The 18788-nt window shown below is 41.4% G+C and overlaps 1 protein-coding gene across 2 annotated transcripts; it reads right to left on the reverse strand.

The window, feature by feature from the left end:
• Window positions 1–492: 492 nt before the first annotated feature.
• Window positions 493–4800, reverse strand: LOC136686659 (CMRF35-like molecule 6). Of its 2 annotated transcripts, none has more exons than XM_066660573.1 (5): window positions 4662–4800; window positions 4254–4574; window positions 2707–2814; window positions 1834–1908; window positions 493–1744 (listed from the first exon to the last, which is right to left on the reverse strand). In XM_066660573.1, the coding sequence occupies exons 1-5, from the start codon at window positions 4705–4707 to the stop codon at window positions 1662–1664; spliced, it is 633 nt and encodes a 210-aa protein (XP_066516670.1). In that variant the 5' UTR covers window positions 4708–4800; the 3' UTR covers window positions 493–1661. The 2 variants fall into 2 exon arrangements, with proteins under 2 accessions (XP_066516670.1, XP_066516669.1); XM_066660572.1 differs by having other exon boundaries at window positions 4254–4577; window positions 4662–4794.
• Between the last annotated feature and the right edge of the window lie 13988 nt (window positions 4801–18788).

Consider the following 18788-nt stretch of genomic DNA (forward strand, 5'->3'; position numbering starts at 1 on the left):
GAAAATAGTACAGCGCGGCAGGTAGTGTCGCAGTCACACAGCTCCAGGGGCCTGGAGGTTGTGGGTTCGATTCCCGCTCCAGGTGACTGTCTGTGAGGAGTTGGTGTGTTCTCCCCGTGTCGGTGTGGGTTTCCTCCGGGTACTCCGGTTTCCTCCCACAGTCCAAAAACACACACTGGTAGGTGGATTGGCGACTCAAAAGTGTCTGTAGGTGTGAGTGTGTGAGTTAATGTGTGTGTCTGTGTTGCCCTGTGCAGGATTGGCACACCCTCCAGGGTGTATTCCCGCCTTGCGCCCAATGATTGCAGGTAGGCTCTGGACCCCCCGCGACCCTGAACTGGATAAGCGGTTACAGATAATGAATGAATGAATGAATGAAAATAGTACAACAGTTATAGAGTAATACACTACTTTATTAAAATTAATAAAGATTGCATTTGTTTATTGTTTTACGAAGTATAATTGTATCCACATTTTTTTTTTTTTTTGCTCAGGCTCACCCAAAGGTCAATTTCTTGCTACACCACTGATTTAAACTAGTCTTTAAATGAATGATCTCAAGGATTTATGGGTTCTAAGTTATCAGAAGGACCAGGAACTCAGTTCATTTCAAAGTTGTTGTTTTAAGGCTCTGTGCTTCTAGCTAAACCAAGCATGGCGCTTCTAGTGAGACATGACAGCCTCTTGTCTAGTGACATAGTCAACGCCACTACTGCTGTAGGAACAGCCCTGAAAAGGGTATCACGTTTAAAAAATATGTAATGCTTCTGATGTTAGCAGTGTTTTGTAATAAGTTACTTATTAGATTACATCAACATTAAAATCACATAAAGGCAAACAATAGAAAAACGGTTACAAAATATATTTTAGGGCATGTATTTTGTATTTTGTAATGAAGACATTTTAAAAGTAACCCTCCCAACACTGTTTACAGACAAGTTAAACTTCAGCTACGTACATTTTTCGTCATTTTTCATTCTCAAATATACAGTTCCACCTTAAAAGATGTGGTGCTTTTGAACATAAACAAACCAAAGAACAGCAGTTCCCAACATTTGTAGATGGTCCCTTTAAGAAATGCATCTAAAATGCAAAAAATAAGTCTGTTTTACCCAGATAAGGCACGGGAATACAAAAATATCCTCAACAATTTTCATGCGGTTTCTTGGCCACACCTGAGCGGGAGAGAGAGGGAGAAGATGCCTGAATGAGCCACAGAGAGACAGCCTCAGAGCCAGTGACGGAGAGAGGGAGCACTAAAGCCAGGGAGAGAGTGGGACTAACAGAGTTTGGGCCTGTTTCTCCCCCTCCACCGTCCTACACCTGAGCATGAATGCTGCCTGTTGTTGATCGGCTAGAGTAGTATTTTGGTGTTCACAGTTACACAGACACAGTTACTTCCCATTTACTGAGTCAGATGTTTTTCCACCGTGTAAACCGACCAGAGGGCAGTAAATGGTGAGGAAACATTTAAAAATATATATTGTATGGGATTAAAATCATGTACTTAAGCCCAAAGTTGAGGACTGTCCAATAGGTATCTCCCTCAGCTCTGTTCCTATTGGACAGGCTTGACTTTGGGCTTAAGTTCTCTGACTAAACTGAGAAATCCTGCATTGTGGAACATCCCCCAGTGAACTGGGAACAAAACAGAAGCCATGTCAGATGCAGAAGCATTGTTGGTCACTTTCATAGACAGCTCCCCCCGGTGGTGACCCCTGAGTGCATCTGTCCTCCATTAGCTCTGCAAAATACACAGAGAGAACATGTGAAAACACACACTGAACAGAGACGAAAAAACAGGAGCCATAGTGTGAGAACAGAGTGATGTACCTGGTGCTGTCTTCTTGGAAGTGGATCCTCGGGTGATTGTGGCTGATGTTGATGTGTCTGATGCTTGTCCTTTTTCTGTTGGTGTAGAAAAATATTTCACTTTCGGTGTTTTATGTATGATTTAGAGAGCAGTTGAGGCATCTTGTAACTAAAATATAAAAGAATGTGCAGATAGAGTTGGTCTTTGTACTAAACAGACTTCAGCCACGTGAAGTTCTCTGCATCCTACACGGGTATAACTCTAGACCGAAACTGATTCTGCCCTCTAGTGTCTGTGGCAGGGAACATCCGAAAGTAATATATTAAATTCCTTCCCCTTTAATTTGAAATAACACTATGTTTACCCCATTTTATAACATCAACATCACTGCTGCACTGTATAATGTTATATGCAGTGGTTTTAAACACAGCTGGTCAATTTACATTTAGTTTTTTTTCCAAGAGGTGCAGCAGGTGGTGTCACAGTCACACAGCTCAAGGGACCTGGAGGTCATGGGTTCTAGTCCCGCTCTGGGTGACTGTCTGTGAGGAGTTGGTGTGTTCTCCCTGTGTCTGTGTGCATTTCCTCCGGGTGCTCCGGTTTCTCCCACGCTCCAAAAACACACGTTGGTAGGTGGATTGGCAACTCAAGAGTGTTCGTAGGTGTGAGTGAATCTGTGAGTGTGTGTTGCCCTGTGAAGGACTGGCACCCCATCCAGGGTGTATTACTGCCTTGTGCCCAATGATTCCGGCTCTGGACCCACCGCGACCCTGAACTGGATAAGCGGTTACAGATAATGAATGAATGAATGAATGAACGAACGAACATGTGAAAACACACACTGAACAGAGATGAAAAAGCAGGAGCCACAGTGTGAGAAGAGAGTGTTGTACCTGGTGCTGTCTTCTTGGAAGTGGATTCTCGAGTGACTGAGGCTGTGGTCTTTGTGCTGGCCTGTGGAGTTGTGTTTGATGTTGATGTGTCTGCTGCAGGTTCTTGTTCTGTTGATGTAGAAAAAAATATTTCACTTCCTGTTTTTTTATGTTTGTTTTTCACTGGGGCTGAACACCCTTTGAGGAGAGCACTAATTGGCCAGATCTGTTGTGTCAGTAAACAGGTGCCTGTTATGGCTAGCACTGTGCTGAGGGATGTGTGGAGAAACAAGCCAGGAATCAATCTCACTATCTATCTGTGATAAACCTAATGTTCAGATCATTGCACAGGTCATGAGCTTATTTAAATATTTTTGAATATTTTGCATGTAAACATTTACTACGTACACATTTTCATGTACAGTTGTGTGATAAAGGGTGGGCACCCCATGTTTTTGTTGATCCTCCATATTTATATACGTTAATGTTCTCTGTAGGGAACAATAATGCATTTAAAATATGGTTTTAGTGCAGTTTTTTTTTTTTAATTCTCCTGAGTTTAATAATTTCTTAGAAACAAAATGACTCATTTAATTGGGGTCAGAATATTATGACGATCCTGAAGTTCTAAAATCAGACTCTTCCCTCACCCAGTTTTACAAGTAAAAGAATCTCACTCTAGTGATGACCCAGAGCTCCTGTATCCTCTGTTCTCAGGTCAGTGATGGTGATAATGTAGTGTAAGAACTGCATTTCCCCTTTAGTATAAGAACTACATGCCCCTCTCCAGAGATACTTTAAGCTGGATTCATATCCAGACTCATAGGGACAGTGAATCTGAACTGAGTGTCCTCTGAGTCCAGCTACAGTTCTACAGTTGGATGCTGACCCCACCACCCCAGCTCATCTTTATGTGGAGGTTTAATTGGATCCAGGCACCCAGACATTCACCACCTTTACAATAAGTGGAGTGTTTAAACAGAAAAATGCACATTGCAGAGTTTCACTCCAGAGAACACAGTCACACTGATCTACAGATCAGTACAGGACACCTAACTTTAAGCTCATGTGCAGCTACTTCAGTGTAACTAAGATCATTTAATCAGATTCTGGACTGTTGTTGTGAAACAAACCAAAATTACAAAACCATGTTCCACTGTCCTCTGTGAAACACAAGCTGCTGCTGTAATCAGACGTCTCTCCGTCTCCACAGTGGAGGACACTGCAGCAGCTCAGTCTCTGTGTGAGAACACTTTTAAACTGAGTTCACTGTGAAAACTCATTCATCACTGACTTAAAAATCACACTGAACTCGGATATTTAAGTTTAATTAGTCTCAGTTTCACCAGTCTTCAGTATCGCACACTTTAAACAGAATCAGAAACGAGGAAAAACAATGGGTGCAGCCTCTACTCATCCGTTAACAGAGGTGTGAAGATAAATACTGTGAGAACACAGTTCCTGATCTCAGTTCTTCATGGGCTTCTATGTGCTTTCTCTCACTGTAACTGAGGAGAATGATGCTGGAGGATTCAGATCATAAAGAGGACAGTGATGGAGACACTCACCTTCCTCTACATTCAGTTCCACTGGGGTGTAGCTGTCCCACAACAAGATTTTATCCACTGCACACTGATATGTTCCAGAATCTTCTACTGTGAGGTCTCTGATCTTCACCCAGAAAACTGCAGCACTGGTGTCATCAAACAGTGAGAATCTTCCTGAATTCACCCACGCATTTTTAACATCTGTCTTGATTTGGTCAACACACTTTGGCGCTGAACTCTTACAGAAAAACTTTGTGTTTGATGTGTATTGTGTCTCATATCTGCACTTGATGAGGACTCCTCCTCCTGAAAATCCCCTCACTCTCATGGATCCTCCAGCAGCTGCTAAAAGAGGAGGAATGTCAGTGTGAAGAAAGGCTGGATGTGACACTGCTGATAGAGCTGATGATTTAGAAGTGTGTTTCTTACCTGAGATCAGGTAGAGGCTGAAGATGAGGAGGAGCTTCATGTTCATTTCAGCTTTGTCCGTATTGAAAAATACCTTCAGGAGTTTATATGTAACTTAAATTTACAGCTTCTGTTTTTACTTTTCATCTGCTTGTGGCTCCACAAACCACACGACCAGCACTATGTGTCTCACTAATATACACCCACTTCCTGAGAGAGAGAGAGACTTCTCCTTTATGGTTCCTGTAGCACTACATGTATATAGTACAATTGCAGTAGACCATAGTTATTTGGTGCCTATTTTATTTAGCAGGGCACCAAGATTCCTGTGTTTTTGTCACTGGACCAAAACATAATCAACCAGTTTTATCTGAAAGGTTTCTTTTACAGCTACAAGTGCAGTAGTTAAATGTGTACACTCTCTTGATTAATGTGTGATATTAACCCCTCACTGAAGGTGTGTAAAGCCAAAATGCCACTGAAGTCTGAAGCTGTGGAAATGTCTTCTCTGGACTGATGATGGATGAGTCTGTGTTTGATGGAGCCTGGGAGAACACTACACACTGGCTCTAAAGTTTGTTGGAGGAGGGACCATGGTCTGGGGCTGTTTGTCAGGAGCCATCCACTAGATGGTGTTATTACTTCAGTTTAAACATTGAAAATAATAGCACATCATTAACACAATCTCCAATTATTGAGTAATTCTGACTACAATTCTCGACTATATCCATGAACTCAATCAATCAAAAGCATGTGTTTTCTATTTTTTACCACTGTGTGGCATCCCCCCTTCTTCTTACAACACTCAGACGTCTGGAGACAGAGGAGACCAGTTTCTCAAGTTTAGAAATGGGAATGCTCTCCCATTCATTTCTAATACAGGCCTCTAACTGTTCAATCGTCTTGGGCCTTCCTCTTTATGATGCGCCAAATGTTCTCTATAGAGTCCTATTCTCTATATATGGTCCCAGTTTTCCATAAAGAACTTCAAATCGTGACTCATCTGACCACAGAACAGTCTTCCATTTTGCCACACTTCATTTTAAAAGACCCCTGGCCCAGTGCAAATGTCTGAGCTTATGGAGCTTGCTTAGAAATGGCTTCCTCTTTGCACTGTAGAGTTTCAGCTGGCAACGGCGGATGGCACGGTGGATTGTGTTCACTGACAATGCTTTCTGGAAGTATTCCTGAGCCCATTCTGTTATTTCCTTGACAGTGGCATTCCTGTTTGAGGTGCAGTGACGTTTAAGGGCCCGGAGATCATGAGCATCCAGTAGAGTTTTACGGCCTTGACCCTTACGCACAGCAATTGTTCCAGATTCTCTGAACCTTTTGATGATGTTATGCACGGTTGATGATGATAACTTAAAAGTCTTTGCTATTTTACACTGGGTAACACCATTCTGGTATTACTGCACTATCTTTCTGCGCAACAATGGTGGAATTGGTGATCCTCTTACCATCTTGGCTTCAGAGAGACACTGACACTCTGAGAAGCTCTTTTTGTACTCAATCATGTAGTCAATTGACCTAATTAGTGTTAATTGGTCTTTCAGCTGTTTGTTATATGCTCAATTTCCTTTTTCCAGCTACCTATTGCTACTTGTCCCCAGTTTTTTGGGATTTGTTGACACTGTGAAATTGTGAATCAACATATTTGTCCTTTAAAATGTTACATTTACTCAGATTAAACTTTTGATCTGTCATCTATGTTCTATTACGAATAAAATATTGACATTTGCCATCTCCACATCATTGCATTCAGTTTTTATTCACAATTTGTTTAGTGTCCCAACTTTTTTGGAATCCGGTTTGTAGTTAAAAAACATAATACAATATAAAATGGAAAAATAGTTAAAATATTTAATACAACATTCCTAAAACCTTTACACTGCGGCATAAGAATATATTCTAAGCCTGCATTAATACTGACAAATGAAATAAAATACACAATACATCATACAAACACCAACTTAGATTATATTCAGGGTTCTGTTATGAAAATGGAAGTAAAATATGTACGAGATCAGAGAATATAATATTGATTCAACTACATCTTAGTACTTGACTATCTATGCTCAGTTGTGACAGGCCTGTGTAAATACTAAGGGATAAAACAACACTAACATTAACAGATTGTTACATTTTAATTTCATGAAAAGGTCAAGGCCGGACCCTTATAATTAACAGCAGATTATGTGCAATTACATTTTATAGTATAATTATATACACAAGCTTTAATAAAACAAAACTGAGATATTGGATTGCTCACATTATAAGATTATTCATGGATTTTCTAGATATTGTTCTTATATTGTGTACATTTTCTCTGTGCTGATAAATCATTTTTCTGGAATTATATTTCATTGAAACAACCAAAATATTCTGCCAAAATATAATTCAAAATACTCAAATCAAGTCAATCATGTGCTGAAAATAACACTTTATAATAGTTAATATTAAAGATACCAATTAGATTCACTCCATTTTCACAGAGCCTTTTTCACAGTGTGTGACTGTGTTCACTTGGGGACACTGCAGAGTAAACAGTGGAGCTGAGGGGCTGTTGTGGACCTTGCTGTGATGGGGTTGGAGTGCTGTATATGAATAAATCAGGAGGTTCAATAGTGGAGTAAAGTGGAGTATTAGTAGAATCTGTTGTAGAGTAGATCTTATTCACCATGGACCCAGCCCCAGGCTTCTGCTCCCTCTCCTCAAGCTCCTGATAGATCCTGTCATCCTGAGGAAACACACCCATCAGTTCTACTGTAAATCATCCCCCAACATAAGTGTGTATCACAACTTTGTCTGTCTTTATTTTCTCATTTGGAACACTCCAGTTGGCCTTTTACACTGTGAGCTCAGTGAATGTATTTTGAAACATGTTGTAAGCAGCAGATGTGGAATAAGTGTATAGTAAATTCACACTACACCAGTAATAAGAGGGTGATGTCTCGGCCTGCTCTCACTTCCTAAATAGTTGACACTAAAGACCATTCACAGAATTCACACAGTGTGTTTTATCTGATGTGAATTTCTGACACTAACCCAGTTTGCAAAATCAGATCTAATCCCTGTACAAACAACACAAGACATACCCAAACCATCCTGAACCTAACTGTAAGCTCCAGAAGAAAAGAAATATTCTCACACAAGTGTTTATGTGATGCTTCATATTCATAACAGAGGGGTTTTTTGGTTTTAGTGAAACAGCGCCACCAGTGGAAGTGAAGTGCTATGGGAGCAATCCAATGTCACTTCTAGCCACAGTTTCTGAACTGAGCAAATATTCATTGAGTCAAATTGCAAAGTGACCCTGCTATAATTTAATAATTAGAGTTAATTTCTTGTTTTATATTTTATTTCAGATTATATTGGTTGGTTTTTCAGCTGTTGGTGTTGATGTGTCCTGAGTTTTGGGTTCAGTGTTGGTGCATCACTAACGTAAGTGTTTACTTAAAGCACTTACCATTTCAGGGTCGGCCGGCACTGCACTCAGAGGGATCGACTTGTCTAGAGAAAGAACACAATTCAGAAGAGTAATATTTCAGTCAAGATGCTGAATGAACTACAGACCACTAGAGCTACAAACTACAAATCCCAATCCACAACAGTTAGGAAAGGAAGTGCGATGCTGATAAATGCAGAGAGTAGTTATTAATATTTTCAGAATCCCTGAATCAGTTGATGCTGACAGTGTATTTCCTTCAATCACACACTGCACTTGAACTGCTGGCTCAGTCACTGGGGATTTAATTCAGAAACTGAAGACCCTCGACTCTTGCTCATAAAGGACTAGGCCTTTCCTGGAAACTGTTTCATACCTCAGCATGGTGACTTCACCCATGACACCATTACATAGTTTGTCTTTTCATTTTGACTGTGGAGAATGACACATCAGTGTTGTGGGTTTGTATTTGAATGCTTTTATAAATGAGTGTTTGTTTGTATCTGATAGCAGGGGCCAGCTTAGAGCAGCAGTCTCCAAAATTCTATAAAATATGGACCAGGATTAGCCAGTGGGGTCTGTCTGCCTTGAGGACAGATGAGGTTTAGGTCAGAGTACTGTGTGTAATTTGCATTACTCTGCAGACATTGGTTCATTACAAGCCGTCCCTCTTAATATATTAAGGTAGATGGATAGATAAACAGATTTAATTTAAAATAATTTATTTGATCAATTATTTTCTGTTATACTTTAAATTATTTTCTCATATTGAATTTGATGCTAGCATCAATGTTTAAAAAAATGAAACATAGACAAAGACTAACATAGTTACAGGTTTTCAGTGGCAAAAAATGCAGCAATTCAAGAACACTTTTCCTCAATGGAAAATGGCAAAGAACCTGGTGAATTAATCAGTTACAGTACAAATATTGTTAAAGGTTTTAGAGAATCCAGATGTATTTTCATATGCAGGGGCAAGACCCCAAACACATACTGAATGTATTTAATCTACAGGCTTTCAGACATTCATTCATTCATTCAATGTCTGTAGCCCTTATCCAGTTCAGGGTGGTGGTGTGTCCGGAGCCTACCCCGAATCACTGGGCGCAAGTGAGTAATACACCCTGGAGGGGACGCCAGTCCTTCACAGGGCGACACACACTCACACATTCACTCACACCTACAGACACCTTTGAGTCGCCAGTCCACCTACCAATGTGTGTTTACAATAACAATGTCTATTTACAGCATTATACACTGTGAGCTGTGAAACAGAAAATATTAGGAATGTGTGAAAAAGCAAAAGAGAAAGAACACAATCCAGTCCCTATATAAACAGAGCAGGAGTCTGGTTCACATGGCTGGCAGTGATCTCCATCAGGGCTGCCCATTGTCATCTGTTCAAAATGCGGTCACCCTAACTTGCAGTGCCCAGCTGTGTAGCTTTTGTTGTGTGGGTCGTGGATAATGTGCACTGTTCAGGTGCTGAGCTGGTGGTCGGACAGTGCTCAGCTAGAAAACCAATCAGAACGCTGTCAGTTTCCTCATGATGGCGCCACCTGGACCTACTGCTGCACGGAGTTGAGGACAGCACAGTGGAGTAAAGGATATCAGCAGGTTATACTCTTAGATACTGTAAGATTTATCATGGACAATTTCTTTATCATTATTTCTACCGTGCGTCCATGAGACTGTAAGTGATACGTTAATGTCGTTTACTCAGTTTAGCATTGATAATCACTGCTATAGTTAGTGGAAAGAGAATGTTACGATATATGCTCTGCGGTGTGAATGAATATGTTGTATTCCCAAAGGTCTGTTGTGGGAACTGATGTGTTATATACATGGTCCAATAAGATGTGTTGTTGTTCTGTGACGCAATGTGTGAAATAAAAAGGAGGTGGCGCAGACAGGAAGCAGGGAGCAGGGAGCAGACTCTCTGCCCGCTCCAAGTTTGAATTTAATAATGTGTGATGTTCTTTCCCTCCATCAAAATACTGTAGAGGAAAGGGTCTGAATACTGCTGTGCATTCACATCTGCTGACAGGTTATGGGCCCAGGACCCGCTTCGAGACCCAGGCGAGAGTGAGCACCAAAAGTTTATGGCAGGTACGGCCGAGAAAATTCGCAACGTACTGCGTGCCCGGCGAAGATAAGTGCTAAGGCTAAAAAGACACCATGAGCCGGAGGACCGCAGAAACGAATAACCGCTGGTCACGGCTAGTTTTTGATGGAGAAGTGGAGAAATATGAACTATGGGAAACAAAGTTTTTAGGCCACCTTCGACTACAAGGCTTGAAGGATGTTATTTTAAAGCCCGAAAAGGAAGTCGAAGATGACACAAAAAATGCAGAAGCATACGCAGAGCTCATCCAGTTTCTGGACGACACAAGCCTATCGCTAGTGATGCGTGAAGCTACCGACGACGGACGAAAGGCTCTAAAGATTCTAAGAGACTTCTATGCAGGAAAGGCTAAGCCCCATGTCATCAGTCTATATACAGAGCTGACTTCGCTGCAGAAAGATAACAGTGAAAGTGTGACTGACTATGTTTTGAGAGCCAAAGCAGCCATTACAGCATTAAGAAACGCAGGTGAAACTTTGAGCGACGACCTGCTCATAGCTATGATTTTGAAAGGACTACTGGAGTCATTCAAACCATTTATCATCCATGTCATGCAAAGTGAAACTAAAATGACATTTACTGACTTCAAATGTAAATTAAGGAGTTATGAAGACACAGAAAAAATGTGCGCAGCCGCAACAGATGACAACGTCATGAAAGCGCATGCACAGTCAAGCGTAAAGCACGCACAGGCAAGTGTGGGCCACCGGAGATCAGACGGCACCGACTTAGTGTGTTTCCGATGCGGACAAAAAGGGCACAAAGCGAGAGTATTTCACCGCAAGAAATGGTGCAGCTTCTGTAAAAGCCCCACACATCAAGAGGAAGTGTGCAGGAGAAAACAATGGCTGGATGAGGTGCAGAAAGCTTCTGATGAAGAGGATGGCAAAGAATATGCTTTTCGGCTGAGTGAAGCAAATCGGGAGGTACAGACGAGCGGTAAAGGTTTGATGGTAGACACAGGAGCAACCTCACACATCATCACAGACCTTGGATGTTTTAAAGGATTTGACGACAACTTTAAACCAGAGACACACTGCATCGAACTGGCTGATGGCACCCGATGCAAAGGAGTAGGGAAAAGAAGAGGAGAGGCAGAGGTGACTTTGATGGACAGCAGAGGGCAACACTGCAAGACGACGCTGAAGCAGGCGCTGTACATCCCCTCTTATCCACAAGACATGTTTTCAGTAAAAGCAGCATCAAACAATGGTGCAACAGTGATTTTCAAACAGGGAGAAGATGTTCTGAAACACAAAGATGGAACAAAGTTCCCCATCTTCAGACTGTGAGTAATGAAGGGAAAGATCCGTGTAAAGGTTCTTATGATATCCAAACATGGCACGAAATTCTGGGACATTGTAATTACGATGACATAAGAAATTTACAGAGTGTTGTTGAAGGAATGAACATTAAGGATAACAGTGATAAACAAGTGAAACAATGTGAAGTGTGCATTAAAAGCAAGTTCACTCAATCATGAAACAGGGAACCAGATAAGAGAGCTAAAGCTGCATTAGAACTGGTTCACGCAGATTTAGCTGGACCAATAGACCCAGAGTCTACAGATGGATACAGATTTGCATTATCATTCACTGATGACTTCTCCAGTGCGGTTTTTGTGTACTTTCTAAAACATAAGAGTGACACTGTGCAAACAACAGAGAGGTTTATTGCAGACACAGCACCATATGGCAAGATTAAGTGTATGCGATCTGATAACGGCATGGAATTTACCGGAAAGTGTTATCAAGCACTACTTAACAAAAACTGTATTAGACATGAGACCTCAGCGCCATACTCACCACACCAAAATGGCACTGCTGAATGAAATTGCCATACACTTTTTGACACGGTGAGGTGCATGTTGATAGAGAGCAACTTACCCAAAGCATTGTTGCCTTACGCAGTTCAGACAGCAGCCACAATAAGAAACAGATGTTTCAATAGACGTACAGGACAAACCCCTTACCAAAAAGTAAGTGGTAAAAGACCAAATCTGTCCAGGATGCAGAAGTTTGGTTCAGCCTGTTATGCCTATAAACAAGACAAGGGAAAATTAGATTCAAAATGTGAGGAGGGAATTTTTGTAGGATACGACAAAAATAGCCCAGCCTATCTAATCTATTTTCCACACAAGGGAAAAGTGCAAAAACACAGACTAGTGAAAAAAAAAAAGGCGGTAACGCAATAGACACAAACTGATGTATTAACAGAGGATGAGTTTGACATACCAAGCAGGTCCAGAGGAATTTAAGACACCTGAGCAAAGTCAGGATCCAGCCTCCTTATCAGAGTCAGAAAACAAAAATGATGCTATCTGTAACACAGACCCAGCTACAACATGTTATCCCTCAAGGGTGAGGAAGAAGCCAAATTACCTAAATGAATATATGACTGATGAGGAAATCGATGATCAGGTGTTAACAAACATTGATTATTGCTACAGACTTGTGTGTGATGTACCTTTAACATTTGAAGAAGCTGTACACTCTCAAAACTCCAAAGAATGGAAAAAAGCAATGGATGAGGAAATGTTGTCGCTACAAGAAAACAACACATTTACTCAAACAACCCTTCCTGAAGGCAAGCAGACATTATCCATCCATCCATCCATTATCTGTAACCGCTTATCCAATTTTAGGGTCGCGGGGGGTCCAGAGCCTACCTGGAATCATTGGGCGCAAGGCAGGAACACACCCTGGAGGGGACGCCAGTCCCTCACAGGGCAACACAGACACACACACATTCACTCACACCTACGGACACTTTTGAGTCGCCAATCCACCTGCAACGTGTGTTTTTGGACTGTGGGAGGAAACCGGAGCACCCGGAGGAAACCCACGCGGACACGGGGAGAACACACCAACTCCTCACAGACAGTCACCCGGAGCGGGAATCGAACCCACAACCTCCAGGTCCCTGGAGCTGTGTGACTGCGACACTACCTGCTGCGCCACCATGCCGCCCGGCAAGCAGACAGTGGGGGGAAAATGGGTTTATGCCTTGAAAAAGAATGCAGATGGAACTGACAAATTCAAAGCCAAATTCAAAGCCACACCTTGTGAACAAAAACTGGACTATGATGAAGAAACAGAAAGAATGAAGAATGTCAAAAAATGCAGAGAAGCTGTTGGTAGTCTTATTTATCTGACTACTTGCACCAGACCGGACTTAAGTTTTGTAGTGAGTTAGATGTCACAGCATTTTGCAGAACCTACAGAGCAACAATGGACTACTGTAAAACATGTGTTAAGATACCTTAAGGGCACTTCTAGAAAAGAGTTGTGTTACAAAAAATGTGAAAAAAAATGTGACTGGGCAGCTGACGTGAATGATCGCCACAGCACAACTGGTTACTGTGTTAGCTTGTCTGAAAAGGGACCACTGATTTCATGGAAGACTAAAAAGCAGCCCACAGTCGCATTGTCCACATGCGAAGCACAATACATGGCTCTAGCTGCTACCATTCAAGAGTGTCTGTATTTGATGCAACTACTTAAAAACATGGACTGTTATGAGTATACATCAACTAAGATCTATGAGGACAATCAGGGTACCATAGCGATAGCTAAAAATCCTGCAAAGAGACAGCGATGCAAACACATTGACATAAAGTATCATTTTGTCAGATCAAAAGTGAATGAGGGAAAGGTCACCTTAAGCTATTGTTTAACAGACCAGATGGTAGCCGACATAATGACCAAGCCTGTAACAACAGTTAAGTTAGTCAAGTTTGACAGTTTTGTTTTTGGAACACAGGTTTAAGAAAGTCATTTTGTTTATGAAGCAAATAACCTCAGAGCAAGTGGGGGTGTTACGATATATGCTCTGCAGTGTGAATGAATATGTTGTATTCCCGAATGTCTGTTGTGGGAAGTGATGTGTTATATACGTGGTCCAATAAGATGTGTTCTTGTTCTGTGATGCAATGTGTGAAATAAAAAGGAGGTGGCGCAAACAGGAAACTCTCTCTCTGCCCACTCCAAGTTTGAATTTAATAATGTGTGATGTTCTTTCCCTCCATCAAAATACTGTAGAGTAAAGATTAAAATGTTCTTTTGGACCGTTCCCAAAGTAATTAAAATTTAAAAATATCCAAAAGGTCCAAAATATACCCTTCCTCCTCAGGGAGGCGTGGTCGTCCGGAAGTGTCGCAGAAACCAGTCGAGTGAAGTTCAAAGCAAATCAAAGTATTTATTTACAATACTGGATCCAGGAGAACTTAATACATGAAAAAACACAGCCTAGTGCCCTTCCACGCAGAGTTCTGACCTCTCCCCCCATCTGACTCCAGTTTTATACCCCAAATGACGTATCCCCCTGCTGGTGGGGCGTTTCTGACTGATTAACATATATTAATATGCATAATAAGACATGTTAGTACTCAGCTTTCTCGCGTGCAAGTTTCCCATGCACCTGTGACCCCAAAACACTCATCATGCCCTTCTGACAAGTACCTTTTCCTTTCCCAAGCCTCCTTTTCTGTCACCAAAATTTAGTGATCTGGCTAATGGACTTCAGGTCAACAAAATGCCCCTAAAGTTCAGCTGTCCTGGCTAACACTTTTAATTTATGTAAGCTTGGTAAAAGCCTAAGTGCAGATCTGTTCAATGTTAAGTGTTTAAGAATTTAGAAAGGTGCAAATACTGAGTCAACATGCCAGTTAGTGTGCAGATTCTAAACTGTTTAAATGCATGGTTAAATACTGGTTAATCATTCATATGAGTACATATAAGATACAAGATTTCACACAATTATAAATGCTTAATTTTAAATAATCATTTAAGGATATTTGTCCACTAACACAAAGTAATACAATTATTTTCTACAACAAGAGGAAAGGGTCTGAATACTGTTGTGCAGTCACATCTGCTAACAGAGAAAGAGAGTCAAGCTAGTGTCTGTTAGTCACTCAGTGCATCTGTCGTGGCAGGACGGTGCTTTGTGCGCTGTTAGAGAGGTAGCCTCTGTGTGATTAATGCGACATAGCGACGCGTGTATTCTTAAATGGACAGTATCCTATTTAGCACTCTAGTAATTGTAATAGTTACTTCTGTATTTCTAATGTCAGTAATTTACTAATACAGATAATCTATATCTGCAGCAGTTAAGCTTTTGTAGAGAGTGGTTAAAACTCTATTTGTTGTTATTGTCAGATTGTTAAATGCCTTGCATTAGATTCTAATTCAGGATTACATTATTCTGTGATGTGCACATTTCCACATATTTGTTTATTGCACTGATTGATACTTGTGTATATTCTGTTTATTTCTGTTTCTGTTCATAGAAACCACAGGTTTAGATTTAATCGCAAAAGAGGGTGTTAATAAACCAACAGTTTGGAAAGTGACATCTTCCTGTTGTTGTCAGACACCCTGAGGTGATTACTAAATAAATACATCAGCACTAGTCTACATCAGTCACGTGTTGGACTCTAAAACATCAACGCTCCTGTTCATAATTTTTATGGACAGAATTTCTGTGGCGGAAGGTGTCTGGTTCGGTGGTCTCAGGATTCCATGTCTGCTTTTTGCGGATGATGTGGTCTTGTTGGCTGAGAATCAGCACCTCAAGGTTCGAGTCCATGGTACTCAGTCAGAAAAGGGTTGAGTGCTCTCTCCAGGTTGGAACTGAGATCCTGCCTCAAGTGGAGGAGTTTAAATACCTCAGGGTCTTGTTCACGAGTGAGGGAAATATGGAGCGGGAGATTGACAGGCGGATCGGTGCAGCATCAGCAGTAATGCGGGCTCTGTACCGGTCCGTTGTGGTGAAGAGAGCTGTGCAGAAAAGTAAAGCTCTAAATTTACAATATAAACTACGTCCCAACCCTCACCTATGGTCATGAGCTTTGGGTAGTGACCGAAAGAACGAGATCGCGGGTAAAAGCTGCTGAAATGAGTTTTCTCTGCAGGGTGTCTGCACTCTCCCTTAGAGACAGGGTTAGGAGCTCAGACATTCGGGAGAGACTCGGAGTGGAGCTGCTGCTTCTCCACATCAAGAGGAGCCAGTTGAGGTGGTTCCGGGCATCTGGTCTGGATGCCTCCTGGACCCCTTCCTGGTGAGGTACTTTGGGCATGTCCAATGGGGGAATGTAGGGCCTAAATATGAGGTTTGAAGGACAGGGAGGAGTCAAGAAGTACTGGAGAGGTTTTTACTGCCACACCATCAAAGTTAAGTGTGATATCAGAAATTTTTGAAAGAGTGGACTAGGGGCCAGTGAGCAAGACTTCAGTTTTTTCTGTGTTGAGTTTCAAAAAGTTGGCGTGCAACCTGTGTCTCAGATCCTGAACGCAGGAAATAATGGCAGAGGGGGGCAGAGTGGAGGTATTTTTGGTGCTCACGTATATTTGAGTGTCGTCTGCATAACAATGATTTTTAAGACCATGGCTGTGGATGATCTGACGAAGTGGCAGCATGTATATGATGAATAGTATTGGGCCTAGGACTGAACCTTGGGGAACACCTTGTGTAACAGTACTAGGGGAAGATCTGTGTGTGCCAAGAGCAACAAAGTGAGACCTATTGGTAAAGTAAGAGCTGAACCAGGAAAGTGCTGTGTCAGTTATGCCAATAGCTGAGAGATGAGTTATGAGTATGCTGTGATTAACAGTGTCGAATGCTGCACTCAAATCTAAGAGAAGAAGGATACTGAGTGCACCAGAATCAGTAGCGAGTAGGATATCGTTTAAAACCCGCAAAAGGGCTGTCTCAGTACTGTGTTTTGTGCGGAAGCCAGACTGAAAAGGCTCAAAAAGATTATTGTCCATCAGGAATGACTCTAACTGAATGGCCACCACCCTTTCTAACAGTTTAGCTAAAAAGGGGAGGTTAGAAATAGAAAAAAAACGGGAGCAGCAAATGCGCACAGCAAACTCTCACCCGCATACAGCACGATGCAGCTCAGCGCGTCAATGTAAACAAACTCGCAAACGGAGTCCAGAGAATCCACCGGAGGGACGTCAGACGTAGGAGTTAAACAGTTGAAAAAGTACACAAATAACCAGGGATGAGGGAGGGGGGAAGGAGAAAAATAAAAATAAATAATAATAATAATTCCAGCGAGAAGCGGCAGCAACAAACGCGCACAGCGTACCCTCACCCGGAAGCGGAAGCTTCCCAGAGAGCTGTGAAGGCATTTTCTCTGTCTCGTCCTGTAGCCATGCCCTGGTGAGCCCTGAGGGTGTCATGTAACAGGGTTTACAGGTGTCCCTATAAGCTCCCTTTTTATCAGTAGTGTTTGTCACTCATTGTTGCCTTTTGGAGTGTCGTGTTCATAGGTCTCTGTGTGATTATGTCCACTTCAGTGCATGTCTCCGTCTCTTGTGTCTCGATCACTCAACAAGCATGACAGAATGAACAAAAAAAAAGTCACCAATCCAACGACCACTGTGTGTTTTGGGCTGTGGGAGGAAACCAGAGCTGGAGGAAACCCACACAAATACGGGGAGAACAAACCAAGCTCCTCAGAAACAGTCACCTGGATTTTATTTACATTTTACATGAGTCTCAATGCTTTTGGAAATGTAGTCGTATAGACACAGGAGATGAAGCTTGTTATTCAGTGAAAAAGGTCCCACTATAATAATAAGACTTGAATTATAAAGTTTATAAATTGTTTAAAAACCTGTTTATTACATGGTTATTAATTTGTTTGTAAACACCTTAAGTCATTAACAATTGTTTGTAACACCGAAATAATGAGAGAAACAATAACATCTTTTTTTTTTTGTTTTTATTATCGTCAATGTATAAAAAGACCCTGTTGGTAGTTAATTCATTAAATATTTACAATTTTATATGTGCTGGAGCTGACAGGGTTAACGTTGACTGATGGAAAAGACAAAGTGAGGTCAGTATTTGGCAAGATCTGAGGTTTAACAGTGGAGATGAATGTAAAAAGTGTTACAAATGTATTAACAACATAATAACTATTAATAAAGATATTTAAATTATTTTATAAATTTTTTAAATACTTATTATAAAGTAGTACCGTGAGAAAATAGGAAGACACTGTCTAAACTTCACACTCACAAAACCAAAAGAGCATAGCGACTGTGACCAAATCCACAGTTACCATGGCATCCACTACTTTTACTTTAGTCTTGGTCACATGGTTTATATTTCACAAACTCAGCAGAGGACATAATACCTCAACTACACTGGGGTAAACACACTTCATTGAAACAGTAGGAGTCCTCGGGTAATACGCCTAACACACAGCATTAACTTTAGTGCCAAACAATCCAGGAGAGATAAAAAAAAAATCGACAGCACAAAAAAGTCTTTGACATGCTTTATAGCAGAAGTAGTGACACATTATTAAAGCCCCCGAGGAAACTGAGACTCCACATTTAACTCACTCATAGCAGCAAACACAAATAGACACACATACACACAGTTGTGCAGAGCAGTGGAAGGTTAGTTGCCTTCCTCAAGCACATTTTAGCTGTGGATGTTGAGAGAGGAGAAAGTTCTGTTCCTTTACTCTCCCCACCCTCTTCCTCTGACAGTTCAGGGTCAGCCCTTTGGTCCCAAGCCCACTTCTCTAATCCACAGCTTCCTAGTCTTTACG

This window comes from Hoplias malabaricus, chromosome 2 (genome assembly GCF_029633855.1).
Source record: "Hoplias malabaricus isolate fHopMal1 chromosome 2, fHopMal1.hap1, whole genome shotgun sequence".
In the NCBI taxonomy this organism is placed as follows: Eukaryota; Metazoa; Chordata; class Actinopteri; order Characiformes; family Erythrinidae; genus Hoplias; species Hoplias malabaricus.